Source organism: Thunnus maccoyii, chromosome 2 (genome assembly GCF_910596095.1).
Source record: "Thunnus maccoyii chromosome 2, fThuMac1.1, whole genome shotgun sequence".
In the NCBI taxonomy this organism is placed as follows: Eukaryota; Metazoa; Chordata; class Actinopteri; order Scombriformes; family Scombridae; genus Thunnus; species Thunnus maccoyii.
In genome coordinates, this window is record NC_056534.1 from 29,375,582 (window position 1) to 29,394,431 (window position 18,850).

The 18,850-nt window shown below is 40.4% G+C and overlaps 2 protein-coding genes across 2 annotated transcripts; one reads left to right on the forward strand and one right to left on the reverse strand.

Annotated features, from left to right (window-relative positions):
• Positions 1-55: 55 nt before the first annotated feature.
• Positions 56-9,105, forward strand: LOC121911685 (ADP-ribosylation factor-binding protein GGA1-like). The gene is made up of 17 exons (XM_042433440.1): positions 56-134; positions 863-947; positions 1,362-1,437; positions 1,618-1,716; positions 2,239-2,362; positions 3,131-3,231; positions 3,447-3,527; positions 3,838-3,975; positions 4,076-4,157; positions 4,292-4,402; positions 4,520-4,663; positions 5,021-5,064; positions 5,283-5,473; positions 5,678-5,937; positions 6,073-6,242; positions 6,489-6,599; positions 7,359-9,105. Exons 1-17 carry the CDS (start codon positions 92-94, stop codon positions 7,467-7,469), a joined length of 1,971 nt encoding a protein of 656 aa, XP_042289374.1. The 5' UTR covers positions 56-91; the 3' UTR covers positions 7,470-9,105.
• On the reverse strand, positions 8,608-18,819 carry LOC121911690 (probable ATP-dependent RNA helicase DDX17). Its single transcript, XM_042433454.1, has 13 exons — positions 18,479-18,819; positions 17,367-17,526; positions 16,954-17,050; positions 16,508-16,641; positions 16,098-16,163; positions 15,824-15,965; positions 15,418-15,578; positions 15,132-15,304; positions 14,834-14,944; positions 14,641-14,702; positions 14,433-14,492; positions 11,954-12,187; positions 8,608-11,802 (listed from the first exon to the last, which is right to left on the reverse strand). The coding sequence occupies exons 1-13, from the start codon at positions 18,529-18,531 to the stop codon at positions 11,306-11,308; spliced, it is 1,950 nt and encodes a 649-aa protein (XP_042289388.1). The 5' UTR covers positions 18,532-18,819; the 3' UTR covers positions 8,608-11,305.
• Between the last annotated feature and the right edge of the window lie 31 nt (positions 18,820-18,850).

Sequence of the window (18,850 nt, forward strand, 5' to 3'; positions counted from 1 at the left end):
CCAACAGATGGCTCCAACCACTGTCCTCCACTCACGCGATATGTTACAAAAATCACGCGATAGTTGAGTACTTGTTTAGAATTCCCGAAAGATGGCGGCGCCTCCAGATGAGGCTAGCCTGCAGTCTCGCATCAGTAAGTCATCATACATTATGATATCCCATTAACGTTTGAACGTCAAGCGACAGGCGATACTCTGTTAAGAAATATAGATGAGAAATTGTCAGTTTGAACTTTCCGCTGTCGGTCACAGCGCTCTCCCCAGGGAATAGATTTATTTTTTTGCGAGTGTCATCAAATCAAAAAGTGCAGTTGGTGACGAGGAACGAAACTCATTCAGATAATGTGTCACTTTTGTTGTAATGTGCTCATATGCGCTCTCACTGTGTTACCGCTGATAGTTTGAAGTTAGTGATGATACATGAACATGGTATTTGAATTAAAAACACACAGGAATGTCCAGCTGAGTGCTAATCACATCGACTAGCTAGTTTAGCTGCTGACTGCTGACCAGAAGGACCAAGTCAAGCCACTTGAACGAAAGCTAAACCGAAACCTTGAAGTACTTCTTGTGCTACAACCGTAGGACACCGCCACATTTTCTGCAAACATGAGAAAGCTGTCTTCCTCTGCTCGAAACCACACAACTCATTACATATTGTAAACAACCAGAGCTTACAGCTGCAGATAGAGACTCACAGGCGTAATATAGGACTTGAGATTTAACATTAATCTTTTGCTCTTGTGAGTGTGCGAAGACATCACAAATCTTTACAGAATAAACCGATTAAAGAATAATAGGAGACTCGTGTGTTTTGTTGTTGCTGAATGTAAGGTCAGAAATAAATTTTCCTTTTACACAGACAAGGCCACCAACCCCCTGAATAAGGAGACTGACTGGGACTGTATCAAGGGTTTTTGTGATCAGCTCAACAATGAACCAGAAGGGTGAGGAAATGATGAAGAATGTAATGATGATGTAGATGATGAAGAAACATTTTAGAGTAGCTATTCTCACTGTCAATATAAAGGAAACGTGTAACTGATCAGCACTATGCTTGTGTTTGATGTACACAAATTGCTTTCATGCAGTTTAACAGCTTTTACAGCTGTACAGGATTTGCTTGGTAGAAAACATCCTATGAGCTGTGAAATATGTTGTAACAGCATGAAGCATGTCTGACCATTCTCATGGTTTTTTTTGAATGTCAAGGATTTTGCCTCACATGTTGCTAAATCATCTCTGTATGTTTGTAAAAAGTGTTTTTTTTGGCATATTTCAAACTCACTTCATGCATTATTCTTGGCTTCTTTTTATGTCTGTCAGTAAATTTAAGGTCACAGTTTGTTTTTATTGGTCAGTCCCCAGCTTGCAACCAGACTTCTGGCCCACAAAATCCAGTCTCCTCAGGAGTGGGAGGCTATGCAGGCGCTTATGGTAAGAGATTGCCCAAGACCATTTTTCATCAAAACTTGTATGTTATGTGGCTAACAAGTGCAAAGGCCTACAAAAGACCACATTAAATTCCAAGTGTCATTATTTTAACAATTTAGGGTTTTTTTTTGTGAAGGCTTGTCTGTAAAAAGGTTAAACCAACAACCTTTGAAAAATTCCCAGGTTCTTGAGACGTGCATGAAGAACTGCGGAAAGAGGTTTCACAATGAAGTGGGAAAATTCCGCTTTCTTAATGAGCTCATAAAGGTGGTCTCACCCAAGGTAATGATTCCTGTTTTCTATGCTGTCAAACCAGTTTGACTGCCACTGTATGTCTGTAATACTGTAGTTCTTTTTTTGTAGTGTTTTTTAACTAGTGGAAATAGGATTTTAGTGGCTGTAGAAACTTTAAGAGGATAGTTGAAAGTCAACTGTCAGTGTATGAATCTGCCTTCATAGCTCAGGCTGTGGCAGCTAATGATATCCAGTTTGTAGTAATACCCTGTGATCTTCAACACACGACATAGTTCTAACAAGCATTAAAAACACACATGTTGTATTTAAGCTGCCAGTTTGTTTTAATACAGCCAAATCTCTGACCACAAGACTGGCCACCTAAACTAATGTCTGCACATCAGTATAATTACCTTTATGTAATTTGTGACAATTAAATCACTTTCTCTTTCAAATATTTGATTGAAGATGATGAAGATGTCAAAGAATTACAGTATTAATCATTCTTTACTTAACAAATACCTGAAATATTACTTTATTTAACCATGGTTAATCTCCTATCCTCTTCAGTACTTGGGTACTCGGGCTCCAGAGCCAGTGAAGAAGAAGGTTTTGGAAATGATGTTCAGTTGGACAGTGAGAATGCCAGAAGAGACCAAGATAGCGGACGCCTATCAGATGCTGAAAAAACAGGGTGAGTGCTCCGTCCTATGAGGACATGAGTAACCGACAAGACAAAGGACTTTCACAAGTTCTTAAGCTTGAAGGTTACTAATTATCTTAATAGTTAGACATATATGGTGTGTTACTCCATACAGAGTGGTTTGTGCTTGTGTTTTTTAGTTCCCTGTACCCCACTTATGTGTTTTGTGGTTCCCTACGTTTTCCTTGTTTTAACAAATAGTGTTTTGTACAAGTTTGTATCAGTTCTTCTTTTTCTGGTGATGATGAGTCACAAGCATGAGACTTGATGAGAGTCCTTAGTCATTCTTAGTTGAATGCAGTGCAATCTTAACAGTTGAGTTTCCACCAAAGTTACAGTTATCTTGAGTTACTTTAGTAGAGTCGTACTCATGCAGGGTTGCGTACTGTATGAGCAGTGCCCATTTGTGCCATATTGATTATTTCTTTCTGTAAAGATTTAAAGTAATCCGAAATCTTTGAAATATTGGATTTTCTGACTGCAGTTTGCATTAAATGACAGGTGAACAATTTTGCAAGTCTGTCTTAAAACAGTCATGTGACTATATGTCTTTTAATCTATGAGAAGTCTCAAGTACAGTGTTATAGCTCCAGTATCACCAGTATCTTACGTCATTGGACAGTACTCCATGTGCCCTAAAATGTGACTGTTCTTTACCAGGCGGAGGTGACCTAGATGCTGTGAGTAAGATCTACGTAGTGTGCTGTTGGCAGACAGTGTATTCATATAAGGTTAATAGGTGTCCTTGTACCCTTCCAGGCATTGTCAAGCAGGATCCTGTGCTTCCTGATGACAAGCCCCTCCCGCCACCTCCACCCAGAACCACAAGTGCCATCTTTGAGGATGAGGAGAAATCCAAAGTATGTAGTATGAGTGATGACGAAGTGCCAACCACCTTGAAAAGACGTCCAAAAGGACATAGTTGTATATTTTATCACTGTCATGTCAGTGATTTAAAAAAAAAAAAAAATCTTTTATTGAAGTGAAACTCGTGGGAAAATCATTAAACAGATTACAAAAATTCTCTTCCTCTTGTCTTTCCTCTTCCCTCTCATGTCCTATCCTGTTTTTGTAGATGCTTTCTCGCTTATTGAACAGCACTCAACCTGAAGATCTAAGAGCAGCAAACAAGCTAATTAAGGAAATGGTTCAGGAGGTGAGTCATCGGCTTTGTTTTTACCCCAGGTGGTGTACAGTATGTGGTCTCACGTGCAGCTGTATTTGTGCTTGCCTATCATTGTGCAGAAACACCCAACTTACTTTCACCAATTGAGATATTTATTGTCTTTCACTGTAAAAGGCCTTTATCACCATTATATTTTCCTCGTATGGTGTCACTTTGGTCATAATCACATTGATGAACAAATTTAGTCAGGAAATAGTGCAAAAGTGCTGCAATTTTGAGATTTATAAAGGTTTTTATTGATCCGGGGCAATGTGTGAAATCCTGTCATTCTTTTTCCTAGGACCAAAAGCGAGTGGAGAAAGTATCAAAGCGGGTGAATGCCATCCAGGAGGTGAAGGAGAGCGTGAGCCTGCTGAGCCAGCTGCTAGAAGGCTACAGCAGAGAGAGCTGCTCCCAGAGCAACCAGGAGCTTATTAAGGTCATCACAGCTCAGCACATTAAAACAAGCTTCAGCTACACGTTTACACTCCTGCTGGTAACACTCAGTAGAGGTGTTTTAAACATGTGTCTGTTTACAGGATCTTTACCAGCGCTGTGAAAAGATGAGGCCTACACTATTCCGATTAGCTAGTGATACAGAGGATAACGATGAAGCCTTAGGTAAGTTCGCTCATAATAAAAGGCAGAACAAAGCTTTCATTAAATCTTTTCCTCTTATGGTGTCAGCCTGACTCTAATGCAGGAGACTGGAAAACCCCTTTGGTGTTGCTAATACGTCTGTTTCCTGCTTACAGCGGATATCTTACAGGCCAATGACAGTTTGACGCAGGTCATCAACCTGTACAGACAGCTGGTAAAGGGGGAGGAGGTGACAAGTGATGGCATAACCATGTCCTCACAACAAGGTTTGTCCACGCATTTGTGTTTTCAAGGTCATCAGTGCTTAATAATCTTTATTATTTTACAAATTCAAACATTTCTGTAGACCAAGATCACAGATGGGTATTCTCTGTTCACATCAGGCAGCAGTAGTTCAGCACTTGTTGACCTGGCAGGGCTTAACGCATCAGCCAACACAGCACCGTCCAATCCAGAGCCCTCCAGCCTACAGATCCTGACTCAGAATATGGGCATCAGCCTCTTGGATGATGAACTCATGTCACTGGGTAAGCACAAAAAAGCTCATCTGGCTTGTAAACACAGAATTAGATTACTGATCTAATGTTTTCAAGAAGCCCCGAAAAGGTTGTATCAGCAGTTTAAGCACAGATCTGTGTGCGCAGCACAGTTTTGCCTTTTTTCCATTGCTAGGTTGTAGCCCTCCTGTTTCCTGTGTCTGGCTAAAACCCAAAATCTGCAGAGACAAGCCACACCTGGCTAGACCACAACAAAGCCAGACACATTCACAGCCTTCCTAGATTTAGTCAAACCTGTCACAACAGATCTTAGCAACAAATAGTTTTTGATTTTAATATTAACTAGTAATAACCACCAATTAACCTTTTTTGTTTCTGCTCTTTTAGGACTGAATGTAACTGAAAACTGTGATCCTCAGAACACTTTCCAGGTGGGACTTGTAAGATAATAGTGCACACACTCACATTAAAGTCACTTTGAGTAGAATCTGAAAGTTTCCGACTTTGCAACACTTTTAGACGCAAAAACTGTTACAAAAACACAAATTCGACACAGTGGCTTTAATACTGACAATGATATTATTTTCGGTCATCTCTTCCATCATACAGTCACGACATGCAAACTTTAACCCTTTGTTTGTTCTCCCAGTCCTCTGAGGGCACAGAATCATACACTTCATCAGTCTCAGCCACAGTGTTGCTGCCGGCTATGGCCCAAACTCTGCAGGCCCCACCAGTAGGGGGACCCACAGCTGCTCCCAAAGCCATGGATGAGCTAGACTTGCTGGGGAAGACGTTGTTACAGCAGTCCCTCCCTCCAGAGAGCCAGCAGGTCAAATGGTAAGATCAATCTCAGGGTTTATAAGGGACAAAAACAAGAGACAAAATTAAAGCGTTTTTAATCTCTAGGTTCTTTCCTAATGGAAGTCTGTTTTTTGTAGTGCTAGGAATTGACAGAACTATCATGTAATTCTAATGAAGATCCATATTTTTCTCATTCTTTAATGCTCCTGATCACTTTCCCGTTGTTACTCTTATATGCAGGGATAAACTCCAACCTCAGTCAAGAGTCCCCTTACGAGATCTCCAGACAAAGTCCAGCACCAATTCTAGACCTGCTGCTACTCCATCCACATCCTCCTCCGGGCCGACATCCAGCCTGGCTGCGCATTATGAACAGCCTGACTCTCTCCTCTCCAATCCCGGTCTCACAGCTGCTGAGAAATGCTCGTTACCTGCTGCTGACCTCCACAACAACATCTCTCTAGCTGACGTTACAGTGCCTCTGGAATTAATCAAACCAAGTAAGCACAAGTCAATCAGAGCAGTCACTCTGGGTGTGTAAATAAGTGTAACAAAATGTCATTTTTAAAGTTAAAAAAGTCACTTTCTCTTCATCATGTTCTGTTGTTTTGTTTTTGTCTGCATATGTGTTTCAGGTAGCTTGTTACCAGTGACTGTATTTGACAAACACAGCCTCCGGGTTTTGTTCACGTTTGCCCGTGACTGTCCACCATCACGGCCTGACATTCTGGTTGTTATCATCTCCATGCTGTCCTCAGCCCCCATTCCTGTCACCAACATCCGCTTTCAGGCAGCTGTACCCAAGGTAGGTTCATGATGACAGACGCACGTAGCGGTCAAAGATACCATCACGTACCTGAAGGGTTTCCAGTCCAGTCAACAAATATTTGACTTTTCCAAATGAGCCTCTGCCTACTCTGTTTATCTCAGTATTAGAGTGTCATGTCTGAACATTCAATCAGGTGGAAACCATATCTGTTGACTAACTGATTAATTGTGGATATCACTTGTTAATGTGGTTTTCATGTGTGTGGTTGTCTATGTTGCCTAGGTGATGAAAGTGAAGCTGCAGCCTCCCTCTACTACTGAGCTTCCAGCCTTTAACCCCATCCTGCCTCCAGCCACCATCACACAGATTCTGCTATTGGCTAACCCTCATAAGGTACTCTGTCACATGACCACTCCCAGTATCATATGGCCTGCCTGTCAGAGTAGGGCTCAGTTCAGGACAGTTGTTGTGTTTTACTACAGTTCCATGAATGTCTTTGACAATAGTGGATGAAGGAATTTAAGGAAACCATAGAAACACATAAGATGGATAATAATCAAATCTGAGGGTCAGACAGCAACTTTTTGTACTTTAAAAAAAAAAAAAACATTTTAAAGAGTGCCTGTTGATTTCTTGCTGGCATGAACAGTTTTGGTATCGCTTGTTCCAGCTTTTTATTGAAGCTACGGCATATGATGTTTACACTGAGTGAAATATTCAAACCCAAGACTCCATGTTGTTCATGGCTGCACCTTCATTTGGAAATATTGTAGATGCCTTGTGCATCATTTTAAACATATTTCCCCAAAATTCAGATAAACATGTTTGATAACATGTTTGTCTGTAAACTTATGGATCTCCAGTAAAATTTAAAATGAAATCTGCTGCACAGCATGAGTTTGTCATGACTCATTACAGTTTTTAATGACTCTAATGAGTTTTCAATGCTGTTGCTTTTTCATTAAAGACACTGAAATAAATAAATACATTGCATCTAATTAAATGAGCACTTGACATATACCAGCTCTATGTCATCAGTGCATGTTATACACACCGATAAACCTCTAATGACCTTATAAATTAAGCATCAACTGAGAATCACCCACCACTTGTGATGTAACATTGTACTGACACTTGTTTCTTGTGTTTCAGGAAAAAGTGCGTTTGCGATACAAGATCACGTTCAACCTTGGGGACAAATCTCATGATGAATCTGGTGATGTGGACCAGTTCCCACCTCCAAACACCTGGGGGAACCTTTAATGAGGAGGAACCACCCTCCCGTCATCTGATCTGCTGCTTCCTTTTAGATTTAGGTTGAAGTTGTCCGTTATCGCTGGCTGAGGCAAGACGGCCTCATGACACTTCAGTGGTTTCATACTCTGGCTTGGTGATACAAACTGACATGAGACCAGTTGTGGGAAACGGCTTCTACCTTGTGCCTTCCTGTCCTTATCTGATCATCTCCATGTTCCTGTGTTTTGTAGCTACCTTTTCTTCTTCCAGCCAGTCCAACGTGGTGATATAAAGCAAACTGGCAAAAACATTGATTCATTGCAGTGACTTTTGGGAAAACAGGTTGAGCCTTTTAGAAACCGAATGTGTGCATTTGGCTGATTTACATACTGTTTAACATTCTTCTTAAATGTCTTATGTGGATTACATTTAGAAGACATAATTTCTGTTTTTACAATCACTCAAACAAAAGCAAGTGTCATATGCACACAGAGTCGTATACAACAGCCAAAAACCCAATGTGTTTAATTTAGGAGATGCAATAGACGGTATTTTACTTGATTAATCTGTATTGAAAGTCATTTCCTATCACATGATAATCAGTTTCAGAGCTGCTGTTCAAGAAAGAGGTGCAACAGTGAATTTAACAGTTAAATGGTATCATGCTTAACTTACTAGCAAACCAGTTAAATGTACTGTGATTTAGTCAAACACAGATCTGCATAAGGAAATGATGAATCTAAATGTATTCATGAGAATCAAATTGGCGTATCTAAGGAGCCGACCAACATAACGATTTGGTTTTATCACTTGTGTTTTGGCATAATTCCAGTTGTGTTGTGTGTGTCTAAGATGTGACATTAGGGCTTTTTCACAGCAGATGTTTTGATTTGTCATAGAGGGAAAAGCACAGGTGTCACTAATAACATTAACGAACGCTCTGTTCTATTAATTAAGCTGTAACAGCGTGACAGTGAGGCAGCATGTACTACTCCAGGACTCTGATACTGAAGCAGCTTAATGGAATTCAGCATTCATTAATTTTATCATTGACACCTGTGCTTTTCCTACTATGATGTGTCAGAATGTGTTCAGTATAAAAGGCAAATGAAGGAAGGGCACTAAATCTCTGCCCCTTTACAAATGCTGATTTCTTTTTTCTCTTTTGTTTATTCTTTTTTTTTTTTCAAAAGATTTGTAACACTTTTCTACATTATGTTTCACTCAGGATTATGATTTATTTTACACAACGTGAACTATCATGCACTTATTTTGTTTAAATTTTGCACGAGACATTCCCTTTCATAGTATGTTTGTCTTTTCTCATTTGCTGCCTTTCTGCTGTCGATTGACCCAAAGAGTGGACCAGAAGTCCTCAGTTGACATTGCTGACATCCGATTTGATTCTACCACATGTGCCTGAGATGAAACTCTTAATTTCCTTTTGCTTTGTACATATACTGTATGTAAACAAATGACCTAATCTTTTTTTTCTGCTTTAATATGTTCATGTCCTTATCAGAAAAGACTTTGTGAAACAAATGATGCATCAAATGATGGAATAACTGTAAAAATCCATGTTCATTGAGTTAATCTGGAGCACGGGTCTATGATCACTTCTTAAATTATACAGACTAAAATAAAGGAATTGGAGGCAGACTGAGCCACGTGAGCAGTGCCATTGTGTAACTACAGTAGGGATAAAGCTGGAGAACCAGTGATATTAAGTTTTAAATAGCATGAGGGATCAATTTAAGAATGATCCACTGAGTAATATTGATTCAGTTATACATCTACTTGAAAGCAAGTGTTAAATATGTGGTACATAAACCTACGTCAATAAACAGTCATCAGACAGAACCATTAACCATTCTGATAGACTGTTTAGTACATACTATAAATCAGCTATTTCAGTTCTGTAGAGACGTAAGATTTATTTATTTATGGATACATTTACATCACTAACTTGTCAGGATTGGCAGGAGGAAAGAAAGCAATCATGAGACAAAAAAAAAAAAATCCTTCGGTCCTTCCTGGCCCAAGCAGATTGTAAATGAATGAATGTTCCCATGATTCACTGTAAATTATGCATTGAGCAGGTAACAGGTTTGACAACATGGTCAGATTCAGATTAGGATAATTACAGGCTTCATCTTCTTCATCAATACAAGTGTGACATGGAAAGCAGCACATTCTTTGACTGGAGTGGTTGTAATGATTGTGACTAAAGCTTGCTCTTGTTGACTTGACAGTGGTCCTGGTTTAAAGAATTAACTCAGCGAGTCATCTGTGATTTGGGATCCACATAATATCATACAGACAGATTCACTGACTGCGCCTGAGCTACCTGCTATCGCACCAGGAAAAGTGTTATGTGCTTGAAACATGAGACAGGTGGCCTTTGTATTGTAGCCTTCCCGTTTAATGTCTGGGTTTAGTTTTCATTAAGGTGCCCTTAAAAAAGCAGTTACAGGAACAAATTCCTCCACTGTCTTTGATTTAAATAACATCTATGCAGTCACTGCAAGAGGTCGTTCACACATGATCAAACACTGTGCAATGCCGTCACCCTTGTCCAGATTAAAAATCTGTATATCAGGCTGAACCTGGTTTAATTGACAAGACTGGATCCACATTTATAAATTAATACTTTTTCTCTCTTTATTTGTGCTCTGACAGTAAATAAAAGCTTCATGCCATATGTATATTTTCCAAAAGTAGCAAAGTGCAAGTACATGCCACTGGGTATAAAATGAGAATGTATTACAAATGTGTCTTTATGCAAATAAAGGTATTTGTATGAGGAATTCATCCGGTGAATCAATAGAGAATACAGCTTTACTTCAATTGCTCTTTATTGAGAAATACAGCACTGTAAAAAGAAAACAATGAGTAAAAGAGAACAAACAAGCATCGACTTGCAATTAAGTCAGAGATCTGCATTGAAGGCTCAACACATGCTCAGTACACCCACACAGGTATTTACACTTATTTTGCCGAATGAGACATTTTCTGAAGACTGTGTGGGTATGTACACTCTGGGCTTGACTGGCATGTTAACTTGGTTGCACCTGTGTGGGCTAAGATATTACCCCTTTATTATTATTTATTCTGGTTCAACTACAACCTGGGCAGACGTGAAATTACCCTGAATAAGTGAAAACACTCTTGTGGGTGTGCAGAGCCTTTAAAATGAGTTTGTATCAACTGATCTGCTTATTAAATCAGTTAGAAGTAAACAAAAACAAATGTTTTTACTTGCTACAAGATAGAGAAAAGTAAAAACATGCATATTTCCATTATATCAAAACCTAGTATGACAGTCCATTACAATGCACTGCTTCAGTGTTTAAGATAACACACAAACCCCAAATCAAAACAAAAACTAATAATATATAATATGGTCCCTGTTAGAAATCATTTACTTTTTCCCCCATAGACCAGTACTCTAAACCACAAACCATTGACGTGTCATTGGATGTAAGCTACTTTTCATTCTGACCAAATCCTAAAACAGCTGATAAACTACATGAAGCAGGATTGTCAAATCCACTGCTGTAGTGTTTGACTGAAATGAAAACACAGGACACTTGTTCCTAAATGTGTCATATTTGAGAGAAACTTGGAACGCAAAGAAAAAAAGATGAAAAATGAATGGTTGATGTTCAGGGTTTCCTTTTCCATTTCTAGAGGATAAGTTAAGTTCCACACATGTAGGCTGTATTAAAAATATGAAACAAATAGAAAATATAAGCCCTTACCTCCTCAGATAATTCCCTGTTCATTCTCCAGCCTCTTTGAGTTGAGTTGGAGAGCAAAAATTAAAAATTACACACTAACTATTACAAGTTAACTCTGCTTTTCTACTTCCGGGGAGGTGGCGGACCAGGAGGATGAGGGGGAGGAGAGGCAAAGGAGTATGGTGGTTGTGCTATGAAGCCCATTAATGGAGGCTGTGGTGGAGCAAACTGCTGAGCCATCAGATGCAGTTGCCCCCCTGATGGTGGAGGTGGAGGAGGCTGACCAAACTGGCCCTGCGGCTGGCTAGGCTGATCCTGACCTCCACCGGCACTGGACTGTGCTCCGCTGCGGGAGTTGTAGCTCCCGCTGCTACTATAGCCCTGGTAGTGATCTGAGCCGGAGTTGTAGCTGCCCTTGTGATCCCGGCTTCTGTCCCTGTAGGAGGAAGAGGAAGAAGAAGAGGAGCGGTCTCCATCACGGTTGTTGTGGCTGTCGCGGCTGAAGCCACTGCGGCTGTCTTTGCTGCTGCCTCTAGCAGAGCGCATGCGGCGATCACACTCTTCCTGGTACATTAGGTTAGGGTTGGTGGAGTTGTTGCCACGGTAACGCATTCTGCCACCTGTAAGAAAAAAAAAATGGAAAATCTGTATAATTTTTACCTGTTGATTACAACCTCTCCTCTTCAGATCTTAAGACATATCTCAAATATTCAAATCCATTCTGCTTTATGTTTGACTGTGAGGTGAAAAACCTGTGACAGTCCTTCTTACCGCCTCCTCCACTGCGGACCGAATCCACAAGCTGAAGCAGTTTAGGATTGATGGCCTGCCGGGCCTCCTCCAACACTCGGACAAGGTCCCGAGCCTGCCGCAAGTTCCCTGGGGTGAAGAAGGTGTAGGCAGTGCCCTTGTTGGTACTGCGGGCTGTACGTCCAATACGATGGACGTAATCCTCAGAGGAGCTGGGATAGTCATAGTTGATGACGAACTTGACATCTTCCACATCTTTTGCATTAAGAGCAAAAACACGATCATTTAAACACGATCTTTTGAGGACAGGATAAAGCTTCATGAAAGGACTGATTGTTTGAGAGCTGAAAGTTTCTAATTAAATAAAGACATATTTGCAATTACATTAAATATTTAGTTGTTAATATTTTAAGTTAGAAATCAAGAATCTACTCAAATAGTTTTACTTACCTGCAGACACTGTGCAAATATCCAAGATTTGTTTCACTTAAACACCATGGTAACTCATTTAAATCCGAAACAACTGTACCTGAGGGTGATTTCAGGGTTTCATGCTCACTTGATATACACTGAGCATGACATAGAGGTAAATAAACCATGTTTAGGCATCATAATCTTCACACCATTGTGATTTCTGGCCAAAATATTTTAACAAGGAGTCTGTTTCTCATTACAGAAGACGTGGGGCTCTGACAGCACTGCTGAGTCTGATCAATAAGTCTCCCTTCTCCCCTCCATCATGACAGACAGAAGCCACTTCATCAACCAGAACCTGCTACATCACAGATTTACGATGTGCCATGATGGATTTTTTTTTTTTTTTTACTAAAATATGAGGACGATGGAAGTACCTGCATGTATGGTGAGTTCATGGAGGAGGTAAAAGACAGGGGTGGTGAGGTACTTACCCCCTTCATGTTGTTTTTACAAAGGTAGTCAGTCCCCCCTGATCAGTCCTGGTTCATAGGGAGGGGCTGAGGGGGAGGGAGGCAGGATTCATCCCTCACCTGCTGCGCATCCCAGCAACGACAGGCGGGAGCAGAACCGTTTAACCTCAAGAGACACACGCAACGGCTGGTTCTGTTGCTCTCGCCGCATTGCAGGACCCTCCTCAGACCCTGGCCAGGACTGGATCCAGACGAGCCCGTCTAACTTTCTCTCCCCTGTCTGTCTGCTTTTTTTTGGACGGACCGATGGGCAGACATACAGGCAACTCGGGTTGCTCCCAAGGAAGGCTCGTTGGATTTACAAACTCTGACAATACTGGGCAGGGGGGATCTTAGTTACCCAAGAGGAATAAGAGGGGCTTTAATCCCTCTAAAACTAGCCGAGCTTCTACTTTAACGTGACTGAGGGGGCAGTGACAGCAGCACAGACTGTTACAGCTGCCGTGTGCTGCCAAACCCTGAGAGGAGAAGAGGGGAAAAAAGAACAAGAATACAGTCATAGGAATTTTGGCAAGTCAAAGACACTTCACTTATCCCCCCTTCTCAGATATATCCTGCCAACAAATTAGAGGTCATATCCTGCCTTCCTGCTGTCTCTGTGAACACACAGAAAATAACTCAGCTGTCATTGTCCTGCACTCCAAACACATCTGCAAAATGTAACAGTATATAGAATTTTGCAGAATGATATCAATAGAACAACTACACAATTATTTTATATGTGGAGAAACGAGTAATATGAGCAACATCTGCATTTAATTTGTACAGACACCATAAAGAAGACAGAAGAAAAGGTGCACAGGAGCATCTGCCCCACACACCTCTCCTTTCAGGCAGCGTGCCAAAGAGCCCCGGTTGAAGGAAGCTTTCTAATTGCAGTAACAAGAAACAGACTATAAACCCAGCGGACCAGAAGGCCAGCAGCCTCCATACTGGACGTTACAGTTCATTAAACTGTCAGGTTATAATAATGGGGGTGTCCTAATATATGTGTATATATATGTAATGTGCTGATTTCATTTCATTGTTCACCACTAAATTCAAACTGATTATACCTTTGTGGTATTTTTACACTTTCAGGTAACAGCAATACTACGTATTTTACCAGTTTTATATTATGGACAATTCATAGTGAAATACAATATATAAAAAGGAACACACTGTCATAATATTAATATTTAAATAGTCAAAAGAAGACAACTCTGTCTTTAATGTTGTGAAAGAAATTCATAAGGTTTTAGGCAAATTCATGAGCTGGACTGATTTGCAGCAATAAATGGTTATAAATGGTTCTTAACTCTGCCAGTTATAGCCGGTGTCATCAGTAGTATACTTACCTATTGGTTAGGCCAATGTTTCAAAAAAAAAAAAAAAGTCCAACTTCATTTTTGAATTCACATGAATTTGACTGTGGCAACTGCACTTGTTTTATTCTATCATGTATAATAAACTTAATATTATTTACAGACAGATATCACTCAAATATTCACAAATAGATGAGACAATATTTAGAGAGATTAAGGAGCATTATGTGTAAGTGTGAAGAGACATACCCAGACCACGAGAGGCAACATCAGTGGCAATCAGAATGGGAGCTTTGCCACTTCGGAATTCTGTGGGATTCAACAAAAAATTGCAAGAAAAATGCATTAAAAATTAAACTGCACTGATCATATTCTACACTGTCTGCTGGCACTTCAGGTATGAGAGATATAACTAGAAAACGTGATCAACAATAACAAACGGCTATATTTATCTTACCTGTGAGTACCCAGTCTCTTTCTGGCTGGCTCTTGTCTCCATGGATACACATTGCTGGCCACCTAGCAAGAAAAACAACAGCGATGTGTAAGTGAGGAGTCTGAGTGCCTCCTGACGATGAACTATTTCCATAGCTCATTGTAGGATTGATGTCATCACAGTGTAAATATCTCTCCATGTCTTGCTTTCTCACCCATCCCTCCTCATCTTCCTTGTCAGATCATCACAACGTTTCTTGGTCTCCACAAAGATGATGGTTTTGTTCTCCTTTTCTGCCATAATCTCCTCCATCAGCTGCAGAAGTCTGTAGACAGGGAGAGGCAGAAAGTCTGTCAGGACAGTTAAAGAACAGCAGCACTACTGAGCTCAGTTTCAAATGTGTCAAAGGATGAGTTTGTCTTGTAACAATATCAGAGTGGCTGATGACAAGATCACAACAAATTGTCATGTTGCTGCCATAGGAAATATATTGTCACACTGGCTTTCCTTACTTGTGGTCCTTTTCGTTCTCCATGCAGACATCAACAATCTGCAGGATGTTGTGGTTTGCACTGAGCTCCAGGGCACCAACGTTTATCTGGACATAGTCCCTCAGAAAGTCTTCAGCAAGCTGCCGAACCTCCTTCGGCCAGGTTGCGCTCCACATCAGGGTCTGTCTGTCAGGCTGAGAGACAGAAACCCGAGGAAGAGAAAGCATACAACTCAAAAGCACTTCTACACTGAAAATTCAAGATTACCATATGAAATGCAGTCATGGTATCTGAGCCTTTCTCCTACCCTGATCTGTTCAACTATCTTGCGAATCTGCGGTTCAAAGCCCATGTCCAGCATGCGATCAGCCTCATCCAGCACTAGGTAGGTGCAGCGACGCAGGTTAGTCTTCCCTGCCTCCAAGAAGTCAATGAGGCGACCAGGTGTGGCAATGCAGATCTCAACACCTGAAGATTTACAAAATCATCATGAGACCATGTAAAATCAAACTAAATAGACATATTATTAAGTGGTCAGGCAGATCATTTCAATAATGCTCTGTGTGTTTGCTGGCTTGTCCAGACATTCTGCCACAGACAGTCTTACAATTACTGCATGACAATATGACCACACACAGTTGTTTTATTGAAATGCTGAATTTCAAACTGTTTTGAATAAACCATTAGGTGTTCCTGCCTACAACCATACCCACCCCTCTCAAGGTCTCGAATCTGCGGCCCTTTGGGTGCTCCACCATAGACACAGGTGCTTTTGATTCGAGAAGACTTGCCATAGTCATATGCCACCTGCTGAACCTGCTGGGCCAGCTCTCTGGTTGGGGCCAGCACCAGACACTGTGGAAAGAGGACAAAGGGTTTTACAGACTGACTGAAAAAAGAAAAAAAAGTTTCACGTATACTTTCACACATCATTTTTAGATAAGACACTTCACCTAACAGAGTGACATGTTTAGCATATGTACTTACAATTGGACCATCTCCTCTCTCTAGATAAGGCTGATGATTGATGTGCACAATAGCAGGAAGAAGATACTGCAGAGGACAAAAGACACAAACGACAGCAAAATAGTTTACTTTCAGGAACAATAGGTAACCCAATTAATTCTCTTTAAATCCCTGAAAAAATAACAAAAAAACCCCATTATGACTCTCTCATCTAAATTATCTAAATTTTCTGTCCTGCTGTGGAAACTTCATTTCTTCTTGTATTCTTCTTCTTTATATTGTATTTCTTGTGGTTTATGTATTACTATTCAGATTTTATGTTTAGCTTTCTGAACATTCTATATTGTGAAATGTGTCATGTAAATAACGTTAAAATGAACTTTCAAATTAAAGTGTGATCGTCATGCAGGATAATAGGCAGGCATCCTTACAGCCAGTGTCTTTCCAGAGCCGGTCTGTGCAATCCCCACCATGTCCCTGCCACTCAGGGCCACAGGGAAACCCTGAGACTGGATCGCTGTGGGTTCCTTGAAGTTCTGCTGCATCAGCACATCAATCACATATTCTAGTAGGAAGACAATCATCAATCAATATCTCTCGATCATTCAATCAGAAGAACAATCACTGAAAATATTTTCTTCTTCTAAACAGAACCTTAGTTATTGTACAACACATTTTACTAACAACACAACTGGTAATTTAGATTAGTTGTACTGTTCTGTTTAGATTAACCATGTAAGTAGCTTCAACAAAAATGCTGACATTTTGAAGTCACTGGATGCTGGAGTGAGTGAATGAATTATGTATTGTATTATATATGTCAATACACAGATTAATTGTGCAGACATTATCATTCGTGTAATGTATGTTTACTGACGTGGAAACTGCGCCTGGTGAAAAGCAGTGATCGCCTTTGGACAGCCAGAGCCTCTGATGGTGATCTCCTTCTTTCTGCTAAACTCTTCCAATTCATACTGGATATGGCAGCAGAAGAAGAAGAGGAGAAGAAAGAAGTCAAAACATACATGGTTGGACATTGGTGTAATAACTCTGACCTAGTAAAGAAATGTGATTATGAGGAGGCATTACATCACACATGACTGTACCATAACTGCAACAAAACTGATGACAGCAACCATGATTTCAGTGAAAATTTAAAAAATGAGGAAAATTAAATGAAACACACTCAAATCCAACACTTTTTCATGATCTCTATTTGATATGTAAGATCTATGATCCACTCGAGTTTTCAACTTATTGACTGAATGAAACAGAAATATATTGATTTACCTGACTCATGCGTTGGATATCAGGATGTTCAGTGTAGAAGTTCTTCTCAAACTTTGGCAGCTCGTCCATGTTCCACCTCTTCTTGCGGAGATGTTCCCCTGGATTCCCAAACTTCATGGGTGGGGGGCCACTGCGACCACTCATGGCTCCAAACCGTGGCCTAAGAGATAAGGGTGAAGAGACAAGGAGTACTTGAAAATCAACAAAACGGGGTCCAATTTTACCAGAATGATGTCCTGTATGTTTTGTTACATGTTTGCTTCTGTCATGCCAATGAATGGCTATCAACATTTGCTGGTTCAGTACATGTTCCTATAGCTGAATCCAAATGCCCAGACTTCCTGAACTTGCAGATTTTTTTATTTTCATGATGTCAAGAGTCCACAAGGGGGCTCATGCAGACTAATGCAGACTGTCTATATCAGACCTCTACTGATGTCAATCTGCTGATGTAAGTTATGCACAATTTAAATAACACTGGTGTGTTGTTGTATTGAGGTTTGATAATTGGCATTTTTTTGCTATAATGTGCAGAGACAGACTGGAAAGTGTTAGTTTTCATAAAACTAAAGAAAAAAATTAAGAGTGATGATTTTCAGATGAGTCGAGTGAGTTTATTATTATCAGTGTGCTCAGCTCAGTCTGCAGGTTCAGATAGTTGACAACTGAATTCAGCTTAGATATAGGCTATAACAAGTGATATAACTGTGGTGGTCTGCGGTGACTGTGACCACAACATTTGCCGAGAGGTGTCACACTTCTGAAGAGAAAACAAATCTACATGTTCAAAAGACTAATTATAGTTTTATGGCCTGACCATGAGCCATCTGTGCTGCAGACAGTCTACTGCCTTTGTTGACAACATGACCTTTACCTTGACGCCGCCCTAGGTCAATTTTAGCCTAAAGGCTCACTTATAAATTAAATATATCATCTCTCAATCGGCGCAGTGTTTACTGTGTTGCATGTATCGACCTATTGCTATTGAGTCTCCACCCTGCCGTGGCCCCCAGTCAAACTTCCTGTGATGTCTTCACATTGTGCAACACTTATTCTGTGCTAAATGTGTTTGTGTTGTTTTCATTACTGTTAAATTAACTAAAAAAAGTTACCTGTCCCGTCCACGGTCCCTGTCTCTGTCCCCATAGGAGGAACTCCCTCTCATATTGGCGAAAACAAACTCCTCTCCGCTGTAACGTTATTTCGTTAATGTTGGCTAGTTGTAACGTTTGACACCAAAGTGAACTGGAAAAAAACACAATTTATGCTTGCAAAAAGCCGAGAGACTTCCTTCGCTTATAACTGCATGTATATTAGACGACAATTACGATTAAATAAGGATGATAATAAACAATTGTCGTATGCGTCACGTCAACGGCCGTTTCTGCTTCGCCCCTCTTCCCCCGCCCTCTTTACCGACGTAAATTGAACTAGTAATTGTGCGTAGTTGGAATTCAACAGAACGGACGCTACGTACAAATGTC

What these genes read in the sequence shown, in the direction of transcription:
- LOC121911690 (XM_042433454.1), bottom strand. Translation starts at nt 18,531, where the DNA reads ATGAGAGGGAGTTCCTCCTATGGGGACAGAGACAGGGACCGTGGACGG. An exon ending in ATATCCAACGCATGAGTCAG is followed by an intron (nt 17,051 to 17,366) that starts GTAAATCAATAT and finishes TGCCATATCCAG; the next exon opens with TATGAATTGGAAGAGTTTAG. An exon ending in GGTCCGCAGTGGAGGAGGCG is followed by an intron (nt 11,803 to 11,953) that starts GTAAGAAGGACT and finishes TTTTTCTTACAG; the next exon opens with GTGGCAGAATGCGTTACCGT.
- LOC121911685 (XM_042433440.1), top strand. Translation starts at nt 92, where the DNA reads ATGGCGGCGCCTCCAGATGAGGCTAGCCTGCAGTCTCGCATCA. An exon ending in TAGCCTGCAGTCTCGCATCA is followed by an intron (nt 135 to 862) that starts GTAAGTCATCAT and finishes CCTTTTACACAG; the next exon opens with ACAAGGCCACCAACCCCCTG. An exon ending in TTCAGGCAGCTGTACCCAAG is followed by an intron (nt 6,243 to 6,488) that starts GTAGGTTCATGA and finishes TATGTTGCCTAG; the next exon opens with GTGATGAAAGTGAAGCTGCA.